Source organism: Phyllobates terribilis, unplaced genomic scaffold (genome assembly GCF_046119375.1).
Source record: "Phyllobates terribilis strain yellow unplaced genomic scaffold, ASM4611937v1 Scaffold_7__3_contigs__length_470593459, whole genome shotgun sequence".
Lineage (NCBI taxonomy): Eukaryota > Metazoa > Chordata > Amphibia > Anura > Dendrobatidae > Phyllobates > Phyllobates terribilis.
The window spans coordinates 438,667,535-438,694,007 of record NW_027362767.1 but is presented as its reverse complement, the minus strand read 5'-3'; the positions used below and the strand labels follow the sequence as shown (position 1 = coordinate 438,694,007).

Below are 26,473 nucleotides of genomic sequence, written 5' to 3'. Positions count from 1 at the left end.
GATGCACTGAAACCGTTCATGCTGAAGGATGTTGCAGGCAGCAGATCGCTCTCCACGGCGTCTCCTGACTCTGTCACGTCTGTCACATGTGCTCAGTGTGAACCTGCTTTCATCTGTGAAGAGCACAGGGTGCCAGTGGCGACTTTGCCAATCCTGGTGTTCTGTGGCAAATGCCAAGCGTCCTGCACGGTGTTTGGCTGTGAGCACAACCCCCATCTGTGGACGTCGGGCCCTCATACCACCCTCATGGAGTCGGTTTCTAACAGTTTGTGCAGACACATGCACATTTGTGGCCTGCTGGAGGTCATTTTGCAGGGCTCTGGCAGTGCTCCTCCTGTTCCTCCTTGCACAAAGGCGGAGGTAGCGGTCCTGCTGCTGGGTTGTTGCTCTCCTACGGCCCCCTCCACGTCTCCTGGTAGCGCCTCCAGCCTCTGGACACTACGCTGACAGACACAGCAAACCTTCTTGCCACAGCTCGTATTGATGTGCCATCCTGGATGAGCTGCACTACCTGAGCAACTTCTGTGGGTTGTAGAATCCGTCTCATGCTACCACGAGTGTGAAAGCACAACCAACATTCAAAAGTGACCAAAACATCAGCCAGAAAGCATTGGTACTGTGATGTGGTCTGTGGTCCCCAACTGCAGAACCACTCCTTTATTGAGGGTGTCTTGATAATTGCCAATAATTTCCATCTATTGTCTATTCCATTTGCACAACAGCATGTGAGATTGATTGTCAATCAGTGTTGCTTCCTAAGTGGACAGTTTGATTTCACTGAAGTTTGATTTACTTGGAGTTATATTCTGTTGTTTAAGTGTTCCCTTTATTTTTTTGAGCAGTGTACTATAATGTGCGCATTGCCAATAGCTTCTTATGCTCTGTATGGTCACTGTTCATACGGAGCAGAAGAAACTATTAGGAAAAGCTCACACAATAGATATACAGGTGCATCTCACTAATTTAGAATATCATCAAAAAGTTAATTTATTTCAGTTCAATACAAAAAGTGAAATTCATATATTATATAGAGTCATTACACGCAGAGGGATCTATTATATAGAGTCATTACACGCAGAGGGATCTATTATATAGAGTCATTACACGCAGAGGGATCTATTATATAGAGTCATTACACGCAGAGGGATCTATTATATAGAGTCATTACACGCAGAAGGATCTATTATATAGAGTCATTACACGCAGAGGGATCTATTATATAGAGTCATTACACGCAGAGGGATCTATTATATAGAGTCATTACACGCAGAGGGATCTATTATATAGAGTCATTACACGCAGAGGGATCTATTATATAGAGTCATTACACGCAGAGGGATCTATTATATAGAGTCATTACACGCAGAGGGATCTATTATATAGAGTCATTACACGCAGAGGGATCTATTATATAGAGTCATTACACGCAGAGGGATCTATTATATAGAGTCATTACACGCAGAGGGATCTATTATATAGAGTCATTACACGCAGAGGGATCTATTATATAGAGTCATTACACGCAGAGGGATCTATTATATAGAGTCATTACACGCAGAGGGATCTATTATATAGAGTCATTACACGCAGAGGGATCTATTATATAGAGTCATTACACGCAGAGGGATCTATTATATAGAGTCATTACACGCAGAGGGATCTATTATATAGAGTCATTACACGCAGAGGGATCTATTATATAGAGTCATTACACGCAGAGGGATCTATTATATAGAGTCATTACACGCAGAGGGATCTATTATATAGAGTCATTACACGCAGAGGGATCTATTATATAGAGTCATTACACGCAGAGGGATCTATTATATAGAGTCATTACACGCAGAGGGATCTATTATATAGAGTCATTACACGCAGAGGGATCTATTATATAGAGTCATTACACGCAGAGGGATCTATTATATAGAGTCATTACACGCAGAGGGATCTATTATATAGAGTCATTACACGCAGAGGGATCTATTATATAGAGTCATTACACGCAGAGGGATCTATTATATAGAGTCATTACACGCAGAGGGATCTATTATATAGAGTCATTACACGCAGAGGGATCTATTATATAGAGTCATTACACGCAGAGGGATCTATTATATAGAGTCATTACACGCAGAGGGATCTATTATATAGAGTCATTACACGCAGAGGGATCTATTATATAGAGTCATTACACGCAGAGGGATCTATTATATAGAGTCATTACACGCAGAGGGATCTATTATATAGAGTCATTACACGCAGAGGGATCTATTATATAGAGTCATTACACGCAGAGGGATCTATTATATAGAGTCATTACACGCAGAGGGATCTATTATATAGAGTCATTACACAGGGATCTATTATATAGAGTCATTACACGCAGAGGGATCTATTATATAGAGTCATTACACGCAGAGGGATCTATTATATAGAGTCATTACACGCAGAGGGATCTATTATATAGAGTCATTACACGCAGAGGGATCTATTATATAGAGTCATTACACGCAGAGGGATCTATTCTATAGAGTCATTACACACAGAGGGATCTATTTCAAGGTCTAGTGTGAAGTCTCCACCATCAGTGATGGTTTGGGGGCCATGTCATCTGCTGGTGGAGGTCCACTGTGTTTTATCAAGACCAAAGTCAGCACAGCCGTCTACCAGGACATTTTACAGCTCTTCATGCTTCCCTCTGCCGACAAGCTTTATGGAGATGGAAATGTCATTCTCCAGCAGGACTTGGCCCCTGTCCACACGGCCAAAAGTACCAATACCTGGTTTACACACAACAGGATCACTGAGCTTGATTGACAGCAAACTCGCCTGACCTTAACCCCATAGAGGATCTATTATAGAGAATCTATGGGATATTGTCAAGAGGAAGATGAGACCCCAGAGCCAACAATGCAGACGAGCTGAAGGCCGCTATCAAAGCCACCTGGGCTTCCATAACACCTCAGCAGGGCCACAGGCTGATCCCTCCATGCCACAGGCTGATCCCTCCATGCCACAGGCTGATCCCTCCATGCCACATTGCCGTATTGATGTAGTAATTGATGCAAAAGGAGCCGCGACCAAGTATTGAGGCATTTACTGAACAGACATTTCAGATTTTAAAAACATTTTTCAAGCTGTTGTTATAAAGTATTCTAATTTACTGAGATAATGACTTGTGTTCTCATTGGCTGTAAGCCATAATCATCACCATTAACAGAAATAAACACGTGAAATAGATCACTCTGTGTGTAATGACTCTATATAATAGATCCCTCTGTGTGTAATGACTCTATATAATAGATCCCTCTGTGTGTAATGACTCTATATAATAGATCCCTCTGTGTGTAATGACTCTATATAATAGATCCCTCTGTGTGTAATGACTCTATATAATAGATCCCTCTGTGTGTAATGACTCTATATAATAGATCCCTCTGTGTGTAATGACTCCATATAATAGATCCCTCTGTGTGTAATGACTCTATATAATAGATCCCTCTGCGTGTAATGACCCTATATAATAGATCCCTCTGCGTGTAATGACTATATAATAGATCCCTCTGCGTGTAATGACTCTATATAATAGATCCCTCTGTGTGTAATGACTATATAATAGATCCCTCTGCGTGTAATGACTCTATATAATAGATCCCTCTGTGTGTAATGACCCTATATAATAGATCCCTCTGCGTGTAATGACTATATAATAGATCCCTCTGTGTGTAATGACTCAATATAATAGATCCCTCTGTGTGTAATGACCCTATATAATAGATCCCTCTGCGTGTAATGACTCTATATAATAGATCACTCTGTGTGTAATGACTCTATATAATAGATCCCTCTGTGTGTAATGACTATATAATAGATCCCTCTGTGTAATGACTCCATATAATAGATCCCTCTGTGTGTAATGACTCTATATAATAGATCCCTCTGTGTGTAATGACCCTATATAATAGATCCCTCTGCGTGTAATGACTATATAATAGATCCCTCTGTGTGTAATGACTCAATATAATAGATCCCTCTGTGTGTAATGACTATATAATAGATCTCTCTGTGTGTAATGACCCTATATAATAGATCCCTCTGCGTGTAATGACTCTATATAATAGATCACTCTGTGTGTAATGACTCTATATAATAGATCCCTCTGTGTGTAATGACTCTATATAATAGATCCCTCTGTGTAATGACTCCATATAATAGATCCCTCTGTGTGTAATGACTCTATATAATAGATCCCTCTGTGTGTAATGACCCTATATAATAGATCCCTCTGCGTGTAATGACTATATAATAGATCCCTCTGTGTGTAATGACTCAATATAATAGATCCCTCTGTGTGTAATGACTCTATATAATAGATCCCTCTGTGTGTAATGACCCTATATAATCCCTCTGCGTGTAATGACTCTATATAATAGATCACTCTGTGTGTAATGACTCTATATAATAGATCCCTCTGTGTGTAATGACTCTATATAATAGATCCCTCTGTGTAATGACTCCATATAATAGATCCCTCTGTGTGTAATGACTCTATATAATAGATCCCTCTGTGTGTAATGACCCTATATAATAGATCCCTCTGCGTGTAATGACTATATAATAGATCCCTCTGTGTGTAATGACTCTATATAATAGATCCCTCTGTGTGTAATGACTCTATATAATATAGGAGTTTCACTTTTTGTATTGAAGATCTGAAATAAATTAACTTTTTGATGATATTCTAATTTAGTGAGATGCACCTGTATATATTTTCAGACTTGAAATCCAGGCCATAAGCAGTGTACCTGGTCCTCTCTCTATAGAACAGTGCCACCTTGTGGCTGCATCTCATTAAATCTAGCACTTACACAACATACCCACTCTTCTACAGGACAGCAGCACCTAGTTCAGCCTATCTGGTATAACCCGATGCCATCATGTAATCGTGTCTCAATAACCCTAGACTGTAAGCAGCTTATCTGTCCTCCAGAGAACAGGGCCCCCTAGTGGCTGCACGTCATGAGAACTAGGACATAAGCAGCTTATTTGGTCTTCTATGGAACAGCGCCACCTACTGGCATGAGAGTAGCACAGCGCCACCTAATGGCGGCATCAGATGCTAACAAAGAATTGTGAAATATTTTGTTATATTCGGAGTTCACAGACCGGTTGATGTGATGCTGAGTGATAATTTTGGGTGTGGGACGTGCCGGTGATGTGTGGATTAATTGTGTATTCCAGTCCCAGATCTCTAAGTTCCAGCATGATGTGATTTCTCGGGAAGGAAGCAGCAGCGATTTACAGATGAGGCTGCAGGAGCTGACGTCCTCCCTGGAGGAGAGAGACTCTCAGATCCGGAGGCAGCAGGAGGTAAATCCTAGAAAGGAGCTAATACTATGGGGGGAGAGCTGGGCCCCTGCCGGGATACGGGGGTCAGACCCCACAGAGGAGGAAGGTTGGAAGTGCTCCCGGGACAAAGGACCACAATGGTGCACTGACAGCTACATAGACTTCCATCGCTGCAGTCTGGGGGGGTTTGTTACAATGTTTCACTGTTCGGGGGCTGATTTGTGTTTTGTTACTTTCCCCCCAGGAGCTTTTCAGGCTGCGGCAACAGAGAGACACTAAAAGCGTCAGCCAGGAGGTCATCACCAGAAAGTGAGTGATGGACGCGGCGCGGGGGAGAGGGAGACGCATGGAGCTAGATGAGACCAAACAATATTACTTTATGTACGGAGAATATGATAAAACAGAGGGCAGTCAGAGAAGCTGCTGCAATAAAGCTGTGAAATTACTGCTCCAGTCACATCCGGAGCTGCCTCCAGACACGAGGCTGAGAACAGCCGTACCGTCCCCGGGGTGCGCCGCGGTACCGTCCCCGGGGTGCGCCGCGGTACGGAGCTGGCCTAGCTGATATGTTTATTGGTACCAAAAAATAAGTTCTTACGTCATTTTCATCGTTATTTATTGGGGGAGTCGCGCCAAGCGAAAAGCAGCAATTCTCCTGTTTCAATTTCTTTCTCACTAATATACACAGTATTATATACTGTGGGGTGGTGGATTTAACGGTCAGGGGTGCTTGAATTGGCACGATACTTAAGATGTTTTCCCACAAACAAAAGTTCATTTTAATCAATAGATTTTGGAATAATAATACTTTCCACAATTGGATGTGTTCAAATAAAATGTTCCTGTGCTGAGATAATCTTATACATGCTCCCCTGCTGTGTACTGTGTAATGGCCGTGTCTGACCGTACAGGAACATGGTCTGATCATACCACAGCTCCTGGGCAGAGGATGAAGGAAAAGAGGATACAGACAGGACAGGAGGGGAGGAAGCAAAAGAGTATACAGATATTACAAACAGAGTGATCTATTTCATGTGTTTATTTCTATTAACCCTTTTACAGCCTGGGACGTATTAGTACGCACCAGGCTGTCACTGCCTGTTCAGCGCGGGCTCCGGCGCTGAGCCCGCACGGAACCTGATTATTACAGCTGACATGTGCCCGCAACAGCCGCGGGTGGAATCGCGATCCACCCACGGCTGTTAACATGTTAAATGCCACTGTCAATCTCAGACAGCGGCATTCAACATCGCCGTGCCGGAAGCGTGTCACTTGCCCCGCCCATCGGTGACCCCGTCAAGTGATCGCAGGTCACTGATGGGTGGGCATGACAACCCTGGGTCTGCAGCAGACTCCAGTGGTTGTCATGTACTGCTCGCTATGAGCGCCACCTAGTGGTCGGCGCTCATAGTACAGGCGCATTTCTACTACATAGAGGTGATCTACTGATCACCTCTATGTAGCAGAGGCAATCAGACAACTGCTGCTTCTAGTCTCCTATGGAGACTATAGAAAAAAGCAAAAAGTGAAAAAAAAAAAAAAAAAAAAGTTTAAAAATATTAAAAAAATATAAAATTTATATCACCCCCCTTTCGCCCCATTCAAAATAAAATAATACTAAAAAAAAACCCACATACACATATTTGGTATCGCCGCGTTCAAAATCGCCCGGTCTATCAATATAAAAAAAATAATAATCCGATCAGTAAATGGCGTAACGAGAAAAAAATTCTAAACGCCAGAATTACATTTTTTGGTCGCCACAACATTGCAATAAAATGCAATAACAGGCGATCAAAGCATCGGATCTACCTCAGAATGGTATCAATAAAAACTTCAGCTCGGCGCGCAAAAAATAAACCCCCACCCGGCCCCAGATCCTGAAAAATGGAGACCTTACGGGTCTTGGAAAATGGCGCCATTTTTTTTTTTTTTTTTTTTTTTTTTAGCAAACTTTGGAATTTTTTTTTCACCACTTAAATAAAAAAGAACCTATACATGTTTGGTGTCTACGAACTCGTAATGACCTGGAGAATAATAATGGAAGGTCAGTTTTAGCATTCAGTGAATGTGGTAAAAAAAAAAAAAACATCTGTGGTATTGCACTTTTTTTGCAATTTCACCACACATGGAATTTTTTTCCCGTTTTCCCGTACACGATATGGTAAAACCAGTAATGTCGTTCAAAAGTACAACTCGTCCTGCAAAAAATAAACCCTCACATGGCCATATTGACCAAAAAATAAAAACGCTATGGCTCTGGGAACAAGGGGAGCAAAAAACGAAAATGCAAAAACGGAAAATCCCAGGGTTGCGAAAGGGTTAATGTTGATGATTATGGCTTACAGCTAATGAAAACACAAAAGTCATTTTCTCAGTAAATTACAATAATTAACAAAAAACACCTGCAAAGACTTCCTAAGCTTTTAAAAAGGTCCCTTAGTCTGTTTCAGTAGGCTCCACAATTATGGGGAAGACTGCTGACTTGACAGATGTCCAGAAGGCAGTCATTGTCACACTCCAAAAGGAGGGTAAGCCACAAAAGGTCATTGCTAAAGAAGCTGGCTGCTCACAGAGTGCTGTATCCAAGCAGATTAATGGGAAGTTGAGTGGAACGAAGAAGTTTGGTAGAAAAAGGTGCAGAAGCAGCCGGGATAACCGCAGCCTGGAAAGGATTGTTAAGAAAAGCCCATTCAAACATTTGTGGGGGATTCACAAGGAGTGGACTGCTGCTGGAGTCATTGCTTCAAGAGCCACCGCACACAGACGTATCCAGGACATGGGCTACAAGTGTCACATTCCTTGTGTCAGTCCACTCATGACCAATAGACAACGCCAGAAGCGTCTTACCTGGGCCAAGGAGAAGAAGACCTGGACTGTTCTCAATGCTCCAAGGTGTTTTCAGATGAAGGTAAATTCTGCATTTCATTTGGAGATCAAGGTCCCAGAGTCTGGAGGAAGAGTGAAGAGGCCACAATCCAAGCTGCTGGAGGTCTAGTGTGAAGTCTCCACCATCAGTGATGGTTTGGGGGGCCATGTCATCTGCTGGTGGAGGTCCACTGTGTTTTATCAAGACCAAACTCAGCGCAGCCGTCTACCAGGACATTTTACAGCACTTCATGCTTCCCTCTGCCGACAAGCTTTATGGAGATGGAAATGTCATTCTCCAGCAGGACTTGGCCCCTGTCCACACGGCCAAAAGTACCAATACCTGGTTTACACACAACAGGATCACTGAGCTTGATTGGCCGCAAACTCGCCTGACCTTAACCCCATAGAGAATCTATTATAGAGAATCTATGGGGTATTGTCAAGAGGAAGATGAGAGACCCCAGACCCAACAATGCAGACGAGCTGAAGGCTGCTATCAAAGCCACCTGGGCTTCCATAACCCCTCAGCAGTGCCGCAGGCTGATCCCTCCATGCCACAGGCTGATCCCTCCATGCCACAGGCTGATCCCTCCATGCCGCATTGATGCAGTAATTGACGCAAAAGGAGCCGCGACCAAGTATTGAGGCATTTACTGAACAGACATTTCATATTTTAAAATCATTTTTCAAGCTGTTGTTATAAAGTATTCTAATTTACTGAGATAATGACTTTTGTGTTTTCATTGTCTGTAAGCCATAATCATCAACATTAACAGAAATAAACAAGTGAAATAGATCCCTCTGCGTGTAATGACTCTATATAATAGATCCCTCTGTGTGTAATGACTCTATATAATAGATCCCTCTGTGTGTAATGACTCTATATAATAGATCCCTCTGTGTGTAATGACTCTATATAATAGATCCCTCTGTGTGTAATGACTCTATATAATAGATCCCTCTGTGTGTAATGACTCTATATAATAGATCCCTCTGCGTGTAATGACTCTATATAATAGATCCCTCTGCGTGTAATGACTCTATATAAAACCCTCTGTGTGTAATGACTCTATATAATAGATCCCTCTGTGTGTAATGACTCCATATAATAGATCCCTCTGTGTGTAATGACTCTATATAATAGATCCCTCTGCGTGTAATGACTCTATATAATAGATCCCTCTGCGTGTAATGACTCTATATAATAGATCACTCTGCGTGTAATGACTCTAATAGATCCCTCTGCGTGTAATGACTCTAATAGATCCCTCTGCGTGTAATGACTCTATATAATAGATCCCTCTGCGTGTAATGACTCTATATAATAGATCCCTCTGCGTGTAATGACTCTATAATAGATCCCTCTGCGTGTAATGACTCTATATAATAGATCCCTCTGCGTGTAATGACTCTATATAATAGATCGCTCTGCGTGTAATGACTCTATATAATAGATCGCTCTGCGTGTAATGACTCTATATAATAGATCGCTCTGCGTGTAATGACTCTATATAATAGATCGCTCTGCGTGTAATGACTCTATATAATAGATCGCTCTGCGTGTAATGACTCTATATAATAGATCCCTCTGCGTGTAATGACTCTATATAATAGATCCCTCTGCGTGTAATGACTCTATATAATCACTCTGCGTGTAATGACTATATAATAGATCCCTCTGTGTGTAATGACTGTATATAATAGATCTCTCTATATAATAGATCACTCTGCGTGTAATGACTCTATATAATAGATCCCTCTGCGTGTAGTGACTCTATATAATAGATCCCTCTGCGTGTAATGACTCTATATAATAGATCCCTCTGCGTGTAATGACTCTATATAATAGATCCCTCTGCGTGTAATGACTGTATATAATAGATCCCTCTGCGTGTAATGACTCTATATAATAGATCCCTCTGCGTGTAGTGACTCTATATAATAGATCCCTCTGTGTGTAATGACTCTATATAATAGATCCCTCTGCGTGTAATGACTCTATATAATAGATCCCTCTGCGTGTAGTGACTCTATATAATAGATCCCTCTGCGTGTAGTGACTCTATATAATAGATCCCTCTGCGTGTAGTGACTCTATATAATAGATCCCTCTGCGTGTAGTGACTCTATAATAGATCCCTCTGCGTGTAGTGACTCTATATAATAGATCCCTCTGCGTGTAATGACTCTATATAATAGATCCCTCTGCGTGTAATGACTCTATATAATAGATCCCTCTGCGTGTAATGACTCTATATAATAGATCCCTCTGCGTGTAATGACTCTATATAATAGATCCCTCTGCGTGTAATGACTATATAATAGATCAATCTGCGTGTAATGACTCTATATAATAGATCCCGCTGCGTGTAATGACTCTATATAATAGATCTCTCTGCGTGTAGTGACTATATAATAGATCCCTCTGCGTGTAATGACTCTATATAATAGATCCCTCTGCGTGTAGTGACTCTATATAATAGATCCCTCTGCGTGTAATGACTATATAATAGATCCCTCTGCGTGTAATGACTCTATATAATAGATCTCTCTGCGTGTAGTGACTCTATATAATAGATCTCTCTGCGTGTAGTGACTCTATATAATAGATCCCTCTGCGTGTAGTGACTATATAATAGATCCCTCTGCGTGTAGTGACTCTATATAATAGATCCCTCTGCGTGTAATGACTATATAATAGATCCCTGTGCGTGTAATGACTCTATATAATAGATCTCTCTGCGTGTAATGACTCTATATAATAGATCCCTCTGCGTGTAATGACTCTATATAATAGATCCCTCTGCGTGTAATGACTCTATATAATAGATCCCTCTGCGTGTAATGACTCTATATAATAGATCCCTCTGCGTGTAATGACTCTATATAATAGATCCCTCTGCGTGTAATGACTCTATATAATAGATCCCTCTGCGTGTAATGACTATATAATAGATCCCTCTGCGTGTAATGACTATATAATAGATCCCTCTGCGTGTAATGACTCTATATAATAGATCCCTCTGCGTGTAATGACTCTATATAATAGATCCCTCTGCGTGTAATGACTCTATATAATAGATCGCTCTGCGTGTAATGACTCTACACGCAGAGCGATCTATTATATAGAGTCATTACACGCAGATGGATCTATTATATAATGACTCTATATAATAGATCCCTCTGTGTGTAATGACTCTATATAATAGATCCCTCTGCGTGTAATGACTGTATATAATAGATCCCTCTGCGTGTAATGACTCTATATAATAGATCTCTCTGCGTGTAGTGACTCTATATAATAGATCCCTCTGTGTGTAATGACTCTATATAATAGATCCCTCTGCGTGTAATGACTCTATATAATAGATCCCTCTGCGTGTAATGACTCTATATAATAGATCCCTCTGCGTGTAATGACTCTATATAATAGATCCCTCTGCGTGTAATGACTCTATATAATAGATCCCTCTGCGTGTAATGACTCTATATAATAGATCTCTCTGCGTGTAGTGACTCTATATAATAGATCCCTCTGCGTGTAATGACTCTATATAATAGATCCCTCTGCGTGTAGTGACTCTATATAATAGATCCCTCTGCGTGTAATGACTATATAATAGATCCCTCTGCGTGTAATGACTATATAATAGATCTCTCTGCGTGTAGTGACTCTATATAATAGATCTCTCTGCGTGTAGTGACTCTATATAATAGATCCCTCTGCGTGTAGTGACTCTATATAATAGATCCCTCTGCGTGTAGTGACTGTATATAATAGATCCCTCTGCGTGTAGTGACTCTATATAATAGATCCCTCTGCGTGTAGTGACTCTATATAATAGATCCCTCTGCGTGTAATGACTATATAATAGATCCCTGTGCGTGTAATGACTCTATATAATAGATCTCTCTGCGTGTAATGACTCTATAGAATAGATCCCTCTGCGTGTAGTGACTCTATATAATAGATCCCTCTGCGTGTAGTGACTCTATATAATAGATCCCTCTGCGTGTAGTGACTCTATATAATAGATCCCTCTGCGTGTAATGACTCTATATAATAGATCCCTCTGCGTGTAATGACTCTATATAATAGATCCCTCTGCGTGTAATGACTCTATATAATAGATCCCTCTGCGTGTAATGACTCTATATAATAGATCCCTCTGCGTGTAATGACTCTATATAATAGATCCCTCTGCGTGTAATGACTCTATATAATAGATCCCTCTGCGTGTAATGACTCTATATAATAGATCCCTCTGCGTGTAATGACTCTATATAATAGATCTCTCTGCGTGTAGTGACTCTATATAATAGATCCCTCTGCGTGTAATGACTCTATATAATAGATCCCTCTGCGTGTAGTGACTCTATATAATAGATCCCTCTGCGTGTAATGACTATATAATAGATCCCTCTGCGTGTAATGACTCTATATAATAGATCTCTCTGCGTGTAGTGACTCTATATAATAGATCTCTCTGCGTGTAGTGACTCTATATAATAGATCTCTCTGCGTGTAGTGACTCTATATAATAGATCCCTCTGCGTGTAGTGACTCTATATAATAGATCCCTCTGCGTGTAGTGACTCTATATAATAGATCCCTCTGCGTGTAGTGACTCTATATAATAGATCCCTCTGCGTGTAATGACTCTATATAATAGATCTCTCTGCGTGTAATGACTCTATATAATAGATCCCTCTGCGTGTAATGACTCTATATAATAGATCCCTCTGCGTGTAATGACTCTATATAATAGATCCCTCTGCGTGTAATGACTCTATATAATAGATCCCTCTGCGTGTAATGACTCTATATAATAGATCCCTCTGCGTGTAATGACTCTATATAATAGATCCCTCTGCGTGTAATGACTCTATATAATAGATCCCTCTGCGTGTAATGACTCTATATAATAGATCCCTCTGCGTGTAATGACTCTATATAATAGATCCCTCTGCGTGTAATGACTCTATATAATAGATCCCTCTGCGTGTAATGACTCTATATAATAGATCCCTCTGCGTGTAATGACTCTACACGCAGAGCGATCTATTATATAGAGTCATTACACGCAGATGGATCTATTATATAATGACTCTATATAATAGATCCCTCTGTGTGTAATGACTCTATATAATAGATCCCTCTGCGTGTAATGACTGTATATAATAGATCCCTCTGCGTGTAATGACTCTATATAATAGATCTCTCTGCGTGTAGTGACTCTATATAATAGATCCCTCTGCGTGTAATGACTCTATATAATAGATCCCTCTGCGTGTAATGACTCTATATAATAGATCCCTCTGCGTGTAATGACTCTATATAATAGATCCCTCTGCGTGTAATGACTCTATATAATAGATCCCTCTGCGTGTAATGACTATATAATAGATCCCTCTGCGTGTAATGACTCTATATAAATAGATCCCTCTGCGTGTAATGACTCTATATAATAGATCTCTCTGCGTGTAGTGACTCTATATAATAGATCCCTCTGCGTGTAATGACTCTATATAATAGATCCCTCTGCGTGTAGTGACTCTATATAATAGATCCCTCTGCGTGTAATGACTCTATATAATAGATCTCTCTGCGTGTAGTGACTCTATATAATAGATCTCTCTGCGTGTAGTGACTCTATATAATAGATCCCTCTGCGTGTAGTGACTCTATATAATAGATCCCTCTGCGTGTAGTGACTCTATATAATAGATCCCTCTGCGTGTAGTGACTCTATATAATAGATCCCTCTGCGTGTAATGACTATATAATAGATCCCTCTGCGTGTAATGACTCTATATAATAGATCCCTCTGCGTGTAATGACTCTATATAATAGATCCCTCTGCGTGTAATGACTCTATATAATAGATCCCTCTGCGTGTAATGACTCTATATAATAGATCCCTCTGCGTGTAATGACTCTATATAATAGATCCCTCTGCGTGTAATGACTCTATATAATAGATCCCTCTGCGTGTAATGACTCTATATAATAGATCCCTCTGCGTGTAATGACTCTATATAATAGATCGCTCTGCGTGTAATGACTCTACACGCAGAGCGATCTATTATATAGAGTCATTACACGCAGATGGATCTATTATATAATGACTCTATATAATAGATCCCTCTGTGTGTAATGACTCTATATAATAGATCCCTCTGCGTGTAATGACTGTATATAATAGATCCCTCTGCGTGTAATGACTCTATATAATAGATCTCTCTGCGTGTAGTGACTCTATATAATAGATCCCTCTGCGTGTAATGACTCTATATAATAGATCCCTCTGCGTGTAATGACTGTATATAATAGATCCCTCTGCGTGTAATGACTCTATATAATAGATCTCTCTGCGTGTAGTGACTCTATATAATAGATCCCTCTGCGTGTAGTGACTCTATATAATAGATCCCTCTGCGTGTAGTGACTCTATATAATAGATCCCTCTGCGTGTAGTGACTCTATAATAGATCCCTCTGCGTGTAGTGACTCTATATAATAGATCCCTCTGCGTGTAGTGACTCTATATAATAGATCCCTCTGCGTGTAATGACTCTATATAATAGATCCCTCTGCGTGTAATGACTCTATATAATAGATCCCTCTGCGTGTAATGACTCTATATAATAGATCCCTCTGCGTGTAATGACTCTATATAATAGATCCCTCTGCGTGTAATGACTCTATATAATAGATCCCTCTGCGTGTAATGACTATATAATAGATTCCTCTGCGTGTAATGACTCTATATAATAGATCCCTCTGCGTGTAATGACTCTATATAATAGATCTCTCTGCGTGTAGTGATTCTATATAATAGATCCCTCTGCGTGTAGTGACTCTATATAATAGATCCCTCTGCGTGTAATGACTCTATATAATAGATCCCTCTGCGTGTAATGACTCTATATAATAGATCCCTCTGCGTGTAATGACTCTATATAATAGATCTCTCTGCGTGTAGTGACTCTATATAATAGATCCCTCTGCGTGTATTGACTCTATATAATAGATCCCTCTGCGTGTAGTGACTCTATATAATAGATCCCTCTGCGTGTAATGACTATATAATAGATCCCTCTGCGTGTAATGACTCTATATAATAGATCTCTCTGCGTGTAGTGACTCTATATAATAGATCTCTCTGCGTGTAGTGACTCTATATAATAGATCTCTCTGCGTGTAGTGACTCTATATAATAGATCCCTCTGCGTGTAGTGACTCTATATAATAGATCCCTCTGCGTGTAGTGACTCTATATAATAGATCCCTCTGCGTGTAGTGACTCTATATAATAGATCCCTCTGCGTGTAATGACTATATAATAGATCCCTGTGCGTGTAATGACTCTATATAATAGATCTCTCTGCGTGTAATGACTCTATATAATAGATCCCTCTGCGTGTAATGACTCTATATAATAGATCCCTCTGCGTGTAATGACTCTATATAATAGATCCCTCTGCGTGTAATGACTCTATATAATAGATCCCTCTGCGTGTAATGACTCTATATAATAGATCCCTCTGCGTGTAATGACTCTATATAATAGATCCCTCTGCGTGTAATGACTCTATATAATAGATCCCTCTGCGTGTAATGACTCTATATAATAGATCCCTCTGCGTGTAATGACTCTATATAATAGATCCCTCTGCGTGTAATGACTCTATATAATAGATCCCTCTGCGTGTAATGACTCTATATAATAGATCCCTCTGCGTGTAATGACTCTACACGCAGAGCGATCTATTATATAGAGTCATTACACGCAGATGGATCTATTATATAATGACTCTATATAATAGATCCCTCTGTGTGTAATGACTCTATATAATAGATCCCTCTGCGTGTAATGACTGTATATAATAGATCCCTCTGCGTGTAATGACTCTATATAATAGATCTCTCTGCGTGTAGTGACTCTATATAATAGATCCCTCTGTGTGTAATGACTCTATATAATAGATCCCTCTGCGTGTAATGACTCTATATAATAGATCCCTCTGCGTGTAATGACTCTATATAATAGATCCCTCTGCGTGTAATGACTCTATATAATAGATCCCTCTGCGTGTAATGACTATATAATAGATCCCTCTGCGTGTAATTACTCTATATAATAGATCCCTCTGCGTGTAATGACTCTATATAATAGATCTCTCTGCGTGTAGTGACTCTATATAATAGATCCCTCTGCGTGTAATGACTCTATATAATAGATCCCTCTGCGTGTAGTGACTCTATATAATAGATCCCTCTGCGTGTAGTGACTCTATATAATAGATCCCTCTGCGTGTAATGACTCTATATAATAGAGCTCTCTGCGTGTAGTGACTCTATATAATAGATCTCTCTGCGTGTAGTGACTCTATATAATAGATCTCTCTGCGTGTAGTGACTCTATATAATAGATCCCTCTGCGTGTAGTGACTCTATATAATAGATCCCTCTGCGTGTAGTGACTCTATATAATAGATCCCTCTGCGTGTAGTGACTCTATATAATAGATCCCTCTGCGTGTAATGACTATATAATAGATCCCTGTGCGTGTAATGACTCTATATAATAGATCTCTCTGCGTGTAATGACTCTATATAATAGATCCCTCTGCGTGTAATGACTCTATATAATAGATCCCTCTGCGTGTAATGACTCTATATAATAGATCCCTCTGCGTGTAATGACTCTATATAATAGATCCCTCTGCGTGTAATGACTCTATATAATAGATCCCTCTGCGTGTAATGACTATATAATAGATCCCTCTGCGTGTAATGACTCTATATAATAGATCCCTCTGCGTGTAATGACTCTATATAATAGATCCCTCTGCGTGTAATGACTCTATATAATAGATCCCTCTGCGTGTAATGACTCTATATAATAGATCCCTCTGCGTGTAATGACTCTATATAATAGATCCCTCTGCGTGTAATGACTCTATATAATAGATCGCTCTGCGTGTAATGACTCTACACGCAGAGCGATCTATTAGAGTCATTACACGCAGATGGATCTATTATATAATGACTCTATATAATAGATCCCTCTGTGTGTAATGACTCTATATAATAGATCCCTCTGCGTGTAATGACTGTATATAATAGATCCCTCTGCGTGTAATGACTCTATATAATAGATCTCTCTGCGTGTAGTGACTCTATATAATAGATCCCTGTGTGTAATGACTCTATATAATAGATCCCTCTGCGTGTAATGACTCTATATAATAGATCCCTCTGCGTGTAATGACTGTATATAATAGATCCCTCTGCGTGTAATGACTCTATATAATAGATCTCTCTGCGTGTAGTGACTCTATATAATAGATCCCTCTGCGTGTAGTGACTCTATATAATAGATCCCTCTGTGTGTAGTGACTCTATATAATAGATCCCTCTGCGTGTAGTGACTCTATAATAGATCCCTCTGCGTGTAGTGACTCTATATAATAGATCCCTCTGCGTGTAGTGACTCTATATAATAGATCCCTCTGCGTGTAATGACTCTATATAATAGATCCCTCTGCGTGTAATGACTCTATATAATAGATCCCTCTGCGTGTAATGACTCTATATAATAGATCCCTCTGCGTGTAATGACTCTATATAATAGATCCCTCTGCGTGTAATGACTCTATATAATAGATCCCTCTGCGTGTAATGACTCTATATAATAGATCCCTCTGCGTGTAATGACTATATAATAGATTCCTCTGCGTGTAATGACTCTATATAATAGATCCCTCTGCGTGTAATGACTCTATATAATAGATCTCTCTGCGTGTAGTGACTCTATATAATAGATCCCTCTGTGTGTAGTGACTCTATATAATAGATCCCTCTGCGTGTAATGACTCTATATAATAGATCCCTCTGCGTGTAATGACTCTATATAATAGATCCCTCTGCGTGTAATGACTCTATATAATAGATCCCTCTGCGTGTAATGACTCTACACGCAGAGCGATCTATTATATAGAGTCATTACACGCAGATGGATCTATTATATAATGACTCTATATAATAGATCCCTCTGTGTGTAATGACTCTATATAATAGATCCCTCTGTGTGTAGTGACTCTATATAATAGATCCCTCTGCGTGTAGTGACTCTATATAATAGATCCCTCTGCGTGTAGTGACTCTATATAATAGATCCCTCTGCGTGTAATGACTATATAATAGATCCCTCTGCGTGTAATGACTCTATATAATAGATCTCTCTGCGTGTAATGACTCTATATAATAGATCCCTCTGCGTGTAATGACTCTACACGCAGAGCGATCTATTATATAGAGTCATTACACGCAGATGGATCTATTATATAATGACTCTATATAATAGATCCCTCTGTGTGTAATGACTCTATATAATAGATCCCTCTGCGTGTAATGACTGTATATAATAGATTCCTCTGCGTGTAATGACTCTATATAATAGATCTCTCTGCGTGTAGTGACTCTATATAATAGATCCCTCTGCGTGTAGTGACTCTATATAATAGATCCCTCTGCGTGTAATGACTCTATATAATAGATCCCTCTGCGTGTAATGACTCTACACGCAGAGCGATCTATTATATAGAGTCATTACACGCAGATGGATCTATTATATAATGACTCTATATAATAGATCCCTCTGTGTGTAATGACTCTATATAATAGATCCCTCTGCGTGTAATGACTGTATATAATAGATCCCTCTGCGTGTAATGACTCTATATAATAGATCTCTCTGCGTGTAGTGACTCTATATAATAGATCCCTCTGTGTGTAATGACTCTATATAATAGATCCCTCTGCGTGTAATGACTCTATATAATAGATCCCTCTGCGTGTAATGACTCTATATAATAGATCCCTCTGCGTGTAATGACTCTATATAATAGATCCCTCTGCGTGTAATGACTATATAATAGATCCCTCTGCGTGTAATTACTCTATATAATAGATCCCTCTGCGTGTAATGACTCTATATAATAGATCTCTCTGCGTGTAGTGACTCTATATAATAGATCCCTCTGCGTGTAATGACTCTATATAATAGATCCCTCTGCGTGTAGTGACTCTATATAATAGATCCCTCTGCGTGTAGTGACTCTATATAATAGATCCCTCTGCGTGTAATGACTCTATATAATAGAGCTCTCTGCGTGTAGTGACTCTATATAATAGATCTCTCTGCGTGTAGTGACTCTATATAATAGATCTCTCTGCGTGTAGTGACTCTATATAATAGATCCCTCTGCGTGTAGTGACTCTATATAATAGATCCCTCTGCGTGTAGTGACTCTATATAATAGATCCCTCTGCGTGTAGTGACTCTATATAATAGATCCCTCTGCGTGTAATGACTATATAATAGATCCCTGTGCGTGTAATGACTCTATATAATAGATCTCTCTGCGTGTAATGACTCTATATAATAGATCCCTCTGCGTGTAATGACTCTATATAATAGATCCCTCTGCGTGTAATGACTCTATATAATAGATCCCTCTGCGTGTAATGACTCTATATAATAGATCCCTCTGCGTGTAATGACTCTATATAATAGATCCCTCTGCGTGTAATGACTATATAATAGATCCCTCTGCGTGTAATGACTCTATATAATAGATCCCTCTGCGTGTAATGACTATATAATAGATCCCTCTGCGTGTAATGACTCTATATAATAGATCCCTCTGCGTGTAATGACTCTATATAATAGATCCCTCTGCGTGTAATGACTCTATATAATAGATCCCTCTGCGTGTAATGACTCTATATAATAGATCGCTCTGCGTGTAATGACTCTACACGCAGAGCGATCTATTAGAGTCATTACACGCAGATGGATCTATTATATAATGACTCTATATAATAGATCCCTCTGTGTGTAATGACTCTATATAATAGATCCCTCTGCGTGTAATGACTGTATATAATAGATCCCTCTGCGTGTAATGACTCTATATAATAGATCTCTCTGCGTGTAGTGACTCTATATAATAGATCCCTGTGTGTAATGACTCTATATAATAGATCCCTCTGCGTGTAATGACTCTATATAATAGATCCCTCTGCGTGTAATGACTCTATATAATAGATCCCTCTGCGTGTAATGACTGTATATAATAGATCCCTCTGCGTGTAATGACTCTATATAATAGATCTCTCTGCGTGTAGTGACTCTATATAATAGATCCCTCTGCGTGTAGTGACTCTATATAATAGATCCCTCTGTGTGTAGTGACTCTATATAATAGATCCCTCTGCGTGTAGTGACTCTATAATAGATCCCTCTGCGTGTAGTGACTCTATATAATAGATCCCTCTGCGTGTAGTGACTCTATATAATAGATCCCTCTGCGTGTAATGACTCTATATAATAGATCCCTCTGCGTGTAATGACTCTATATAATAGATCCCTCTGCGTGTAATGACTCTATATAATAGATCCCTCTGCGTGTAATGACTCTATATAATAGATCCCTCTGCGTGTAATGACTCTATATAATAGATCCCTCTGCGTGTAATGACTCTATATAATAGATCCCTCTGCGTGTAATGACTATATAATAGATTCCTCTGCGTGTAATGACTCTATATAATAGATCCCTCTGCGTGTAATGACTCTATATAATAGATCTCTCTGCGTGTAGTGACTCTATATAATAGATCCCTCTGTGTGTAGTGACTCTATATAATAGATCCCTCTGCGTGTAGTGACTCTATATAATAGATCCCTCTGCGTGTAATGACTCTATATAATAGATCCCTCTGCGTGTAATGACTCTATATAATAGATCCCTCTGCGTGTAATGACTCTACACGCAGAGCGATCTATTATATAGAGTCATTACACGCAGATGGATCTATTATATAATGACTCTATATAATAGATCCCTCTGTGTGTAATGACTCTATATAATAGATCCCTCTGTGTGTAGTGACTCTATATAATAGATCCCTCTGCGTGTAGTGACTCTATATAATAGATCCCTCTGCGTGTAGTGACTCTATATAATAGATCCCTCTGCGTGTAATGACTATATAATAGATCCCTCTGCGTGTAATGACTCTATATAATAGATCTCTCTGCGTGTAATGACTCTATATAATAGATCCCTCTGCGTGTAATGACTCTACACGCAGAGCGATCTATTATATAGAGTCATTACACGCAGATGGATCTATTATATAATGACTCTATATAATAGATCCCTCTGTGTGTAATGACTCTATATAATAGATCCCTCTGCGTGTAATGACTGTATATAATAGATTCCTCTGCGTGTAATGACTCTATATAATAGATCTCTCTGCGTGTAGTGACTCTATATAATAGATCCCTCTGCGTGTAGTGACTCTATATAATAGATCCCTCTGCGTGTAGTGACTCTATATAATAGATCCCTCTGCGTGTAGTGACTCTATATAATAGATCCCTCTGCGTGTAGTGACTCTATATAATAGATCCCTCTGCGTGTAATGACTCTATATAATAGATCCCTCTGCGTGTAATGACTCTATATAATAGATCCCTCTGCGTGTAATGACTCTATATAATAGATCCCTCTGCGTGTAATGACTCTATATAATAGATCCCTCTGCGTGTAATGACTATATAATAGATCCCTCTGCGTGTAATGACTCTATATAATAGATCCCTCTGCGTGTAATGACTCTATATAATAGATCCCTCTGCGTGTAATGACTCTATATAATAGATTCCTCTGCGTGTAATGACTCTATATAATAGATCCCTCTGCGTGTAATGACTCTATATAATAGATCCCTCTGCGTGTAATGACTCTACACGCAGAGCGATCTATTATATAGAGTCATTACACGCAGATGGATCTATTATATAATGACTCTATATAATAGATCCCTCTGTGTGTAATGACTGTATATAATAGATTCCTCTGCGTGTAATGACTCTATATAATAGATCTCTCTGCGTGTAGTGACTATATAATAGATCCCTCTGCGTGTAGTGACTCTATATAATAGATCCCTCTGCGTGTAGTGACTCTATATAATAGATCCCTCTGCGTGTAGTGACTATATAATAGATCCCTCTGCGTGTAGTGACTCTATATAATAGATCCCTCTGCGTGTAGTGACTCTATATAATAGATCCCTCTGCGTGTAATGACTCTATATAATAGATCCCTCTGCGTGTAATGACTCTATATAATAGATCCCTCTGCGTGTAATGACTATATAATAGATCCCTCTGCGTGTAATGACTCTATATAATAGATCCCTCTGCGTGTAATAACTATATAATAGATCCCTCTGCGTGTAATGACTATATAATAGATCCCTCTGTGTGTAATGACTATATAATAGATCCCTCTGTGTGTAATGACTCTATATAATAGATCCCTCTGTGTGTAATGACTCTATATAATGGATCCCTCTGTGTGTAATGATTCTATATAATAGATCCCTCTGTGTGTAATGACTCTATATAATATAGGAGCTTCACTTTTTGTATTGAACTGAAATAAATTAACTTTTTGATGATATTCTAATTTAGTGAGAAGCACTTGTAACTGGAAACTAATCAATGCTGTAGTGTAAAGCATGGAAGAGTTACAGAAAGCTGATGACACATTTTATTGTACAGTGGCATGGAAAAGTTTGGGTACCCCTGGTCATAATTACTGTTACTGTAAGCTAGTTGATGATTAAATGAGCCATAAAAGGCCTGAAGTTAAATCTGACACATTTCCTTTATCTTTTTGTAGCCAGTTAAGAATCTTTCACTACTTGTGTGAGGGATTTTCCTCCATTCTTCCTTGGAGAATTCCTCCAGTTCTGTGAGATTCCTGGGGCGTCTTGCATGCTCTGCTGTTTTGAGGTCTAGTCACAGATTTTCAATGATGTTCAAATCAGGGGACTGTGAGGGCCACTGTAGATTTTGATGTGTGTTTAGGATCATTATCCATTTGTAGAATCCTCTTTTCATCTTCAGCTTTTTTACAGATGGTTTTATGTTTGCATCAAGAATGTGTTGAAATTTCATTGAATCCATTCTTCCCTCTACATGTGAAATATTCCCCGTGCCATTGGCTGCAACACAACCCCAAAGCATGATTGATCCTCCCCCATGATTGATCCTCCCCCATGCTTAATGGTAGCGAGATGCTCTTTTTCTGAAATTCTGTGCCCTTTTTCTTCACACATACCTTTGATCATTGTGACGCTGAATTTTATGGTGAGGACGCAGGAGAGGTTTTCTTCTAATAACTCTTACATGAAGGCCATATTTGTGCAGGTGTCTCTGAACAGTAGAACAATGTACCACAACTCCAGAGTCTAAATCTTTCTGAATGTCTTTTGCAGTCAAGCGGGGCTTCTGATTTGCCTCTCTAGCAATCCTACGAGCAGCTCTCACTGAAATTTAGCTTGGTCTTCCAGACCTTATCTTGACCTTGTTCCTGTTAACTGCCATATTTCGAACTGAGGAAAAGGCAACTTGAAACACTTTGCTATCTCCTTATAGCCTTCTCCTGCTTTGTGGCCTCCACCATTTTCAGATTGCTCGGCGGCTGCTTAGAAGAACCCATGGCTGCTGTGTTTGGCATGAGTTTAGAGGAGGCTGGGTTTTCATAAAGCTGTGACCTTTTCATCACCGGCCTTTCCTAACGATGATAGTGAACAAGCCATAACCCTAAGTGACCAAGGCTTGAGACCTTAATTAGCCTAAGTTATCGGAGTACAAAATGTAATAAATTACAATTATTTTTTTTTTTGTACTTAAAATACAAAGGCTATGTCATCTTTAACTTTTAACCGTTTTAGAGATCATTTCATCTTCAACTTGCTTTACTGTTCTCAATAACATTTATTTTGATCATGGGTGCCCAAACTTTTACATGCCACTGTATATAAAGGTTTTATAAGTAACCTGTCCTCGTCCCTGTCTGTTTTAGGTACAGTAATCATTACCCCATTCTCCGGCTGCTCTCTGACTACAAGGACTCGTCTCCATCGACGGGAACACAGACCATCGTCATAGAGCGGCGACAGACGTCCAAACATGTAAGTGGTGACTGCCATCCCGGCACTGACTATGGGAGCCGGGCTGTACTAGTGACGTTGATTAGCCTAGTACTTATAATAGAGCGGCAACAGACGTCCAAACACGTAAGTGGTGACTGTCATCCCGGCTATGGGAGCCGGGCTGTACTAGTGACGTTGATTAGCCTAGTACTTATAATAGAGCGGCGGCAGACGTCCAAACATGTAAGTGGTGACTGTCATCCCGGCACGGACTATGGGAGCCGGGCTGTACTAGTGACGTTGATTAGCCTAGTACTTATAATAGAGCGGCGACAGACGTCCAAACATGTAAGTGGTGACTGTCATCCCGGCACGGACTATGGGAGCCGGGCTGTACTAGTGAGGTTGATTAGCCTAGTACTTATAATAGAGCGGCGACAGACGTCCAAACATGTAAGTGGTGACTGTCATCCCGGCTATGGGAACCGGGCTGTACTAGTGAGGTTGATTAGCCTAGTACTTATAATAGAGCGGCAACAGACGTCCAAACACGTAAGTGGTGACTGTCATCCCGGCTATGGGAGCCGGGCTGTACTAGTGACGTTGATTAGCCTAGTACTTATAATAGAGCGGCAACAGACGTCCAAACACGTAAGTGGTGACTGTCGTCCCGGCACTGACTATGGGAGCCGGGCTGTACTAGTGAGGTTGATTAGCCTAGTACTTATAATATTACTGTACTTGTTCTTCATTCCGTCTGACATGGCTTCTCTCTTCTAGGAATGAATGAGCCGCTGCTGCCGGTCCGGGGCTGCGGACAGGTCTCCTGTGTGTGATCCGAGGCACCAGACATCCAATCTATCAGTGTCAGAGGTCCAGACATGAGGCTCGGGCCTCGCACACACGCTCACTGACAGCAAGCGTTGTATGGCCGGATTAATAAGGGGAAAAGTGCCCAGGGCTCGGGCCAAGTCTTAGCCGCCCTTGTGTGCGGTGATGACGAGGAGCATTGCTTTCGCTGCCCTTACATTTACTGCAGTTTTCTATAAGATTGGATGTATATAAATGATCGGAATGAGCCCTGGATAAAGATCAGCGCAGTGACTCCTAAATTACAGCCCACCTGGAAGCGGAGATACAGGTCACTGTATGTGTGGCCCTATGTGAAGGCAGATATGGATGGGAGTCGCCTGTCACCACAATAGTGTCCCAGGGCCTGAATGTATCCATAGATCCCGTCATTCCAAGGACCCAGCATACAGCATCCCATATCTCAGCTTCCTGGACCCTTATTTGGGTAGGGCCGCTCCCATCATGGTGGCTCCCATTCCCCTCCGTAGTCATTAATGTAACTTTGTGAATGTGACGGCTGGGTGCGGTGTCGGTGTGTGCGAGGCTCCGGGGTAATCGCACTGGACGGGAGCTCAGACGTAGTCCTGGATGTCATGGGTGTATTATAATGTTTTCTTATATCCTTACAAAGCCGATAAATCTCTAGGGGCGCGGATGGTGCGGAGATTCACCCGGCTGCTCGTATCTTGTATATCATGATGGGGACGGACTTATTACTGCGGTTTACATGAAATGCTAGTACCTGTCGGATGGGGGTTGTTCATTTTTCTAGTTTTTTTTATAGCGGAAAAAACATTCAGAAATTAAAATGCAAATATTGCAACAAAAAATATATATATGTATATCTCCCGCAGTCAAGATACAGACAATTGTCACCGCAGCTCTAGCTGTGACTGGAGTTTATTCTATTTGCATCCAGAGCTGCATTCACAATTGCTGTTTTGCATTGTGGCATGTGGGGAAGAAGCTCCTCAGACATAATGTAACTTGGCACAAGATAATTTAAAGCATAATATTTCATTACCAGTAGCTTTTTCCAGCGATCTGCCGAGGGCTTAACCTGTTTGCATTGACATTTCTGAATGTTACACGACTCCAGACTATACGGGACGATCTTGTGAGATTATATTCCCTCTGGGAAGGATCGCGGGGTCTATTGGGACAGATGGTGGAAGAGTCTGATACCTGGACTGTATGGGTATATTCATACGTCGCGTTCGTTGCGGGCATGACTGTACCATGTGACTAAGCCCCAGCGTCGCCTCTACTTGCTGATAACGGTGTATACTTTGCATTACCTGCATTTTGTAGGCTGTTGATTAAAAGCCGCTGTGGAATTTATTCTAGAATAAAAAAATAAATAACATGAGAA

The 26,473-nt window shown here is 40.3% G+C and overlaps 1 protein-coding gene across 6 annotated transcripts in view; it reads left to right on the top strand.

The window, feature by feature from the left end:
• POF1B (POF1B actin binding protein) overlaps nucleotides 1–26,473 on the top strand; it is a 102,901-nt gene extending 76,428 nt beyond the window's left edge. For all 6 annotated transcript variants that reach the window (XM_073642156.1, XM_073642152.1, XM_073642155.1 and 3 more), the window contains 4 exons: nucleotides 5,242–5,370; nucleotides 5,594–5,658; nucleotides 24,180–24,288; nucleotides 25,030–26,473. In XM_073642156.1, coding sequence (XP_073498257.1) covers nucleotides 5,242–5,370; nucleotides 5,594–5,658; nucleotides 24,180–24,288; nucleotides 25,030–25,035 — 309 coding nt within the window. In that variant the 3' untranslated portion in view covers nucleotides 25,036–26,473. The remainder of the gene's footprint in view (nucleotides 1–5,241; nucleotides 5,371–5,593; nucleotides 5,659–24,179; nucleotides 24,289–25,029) is intronic.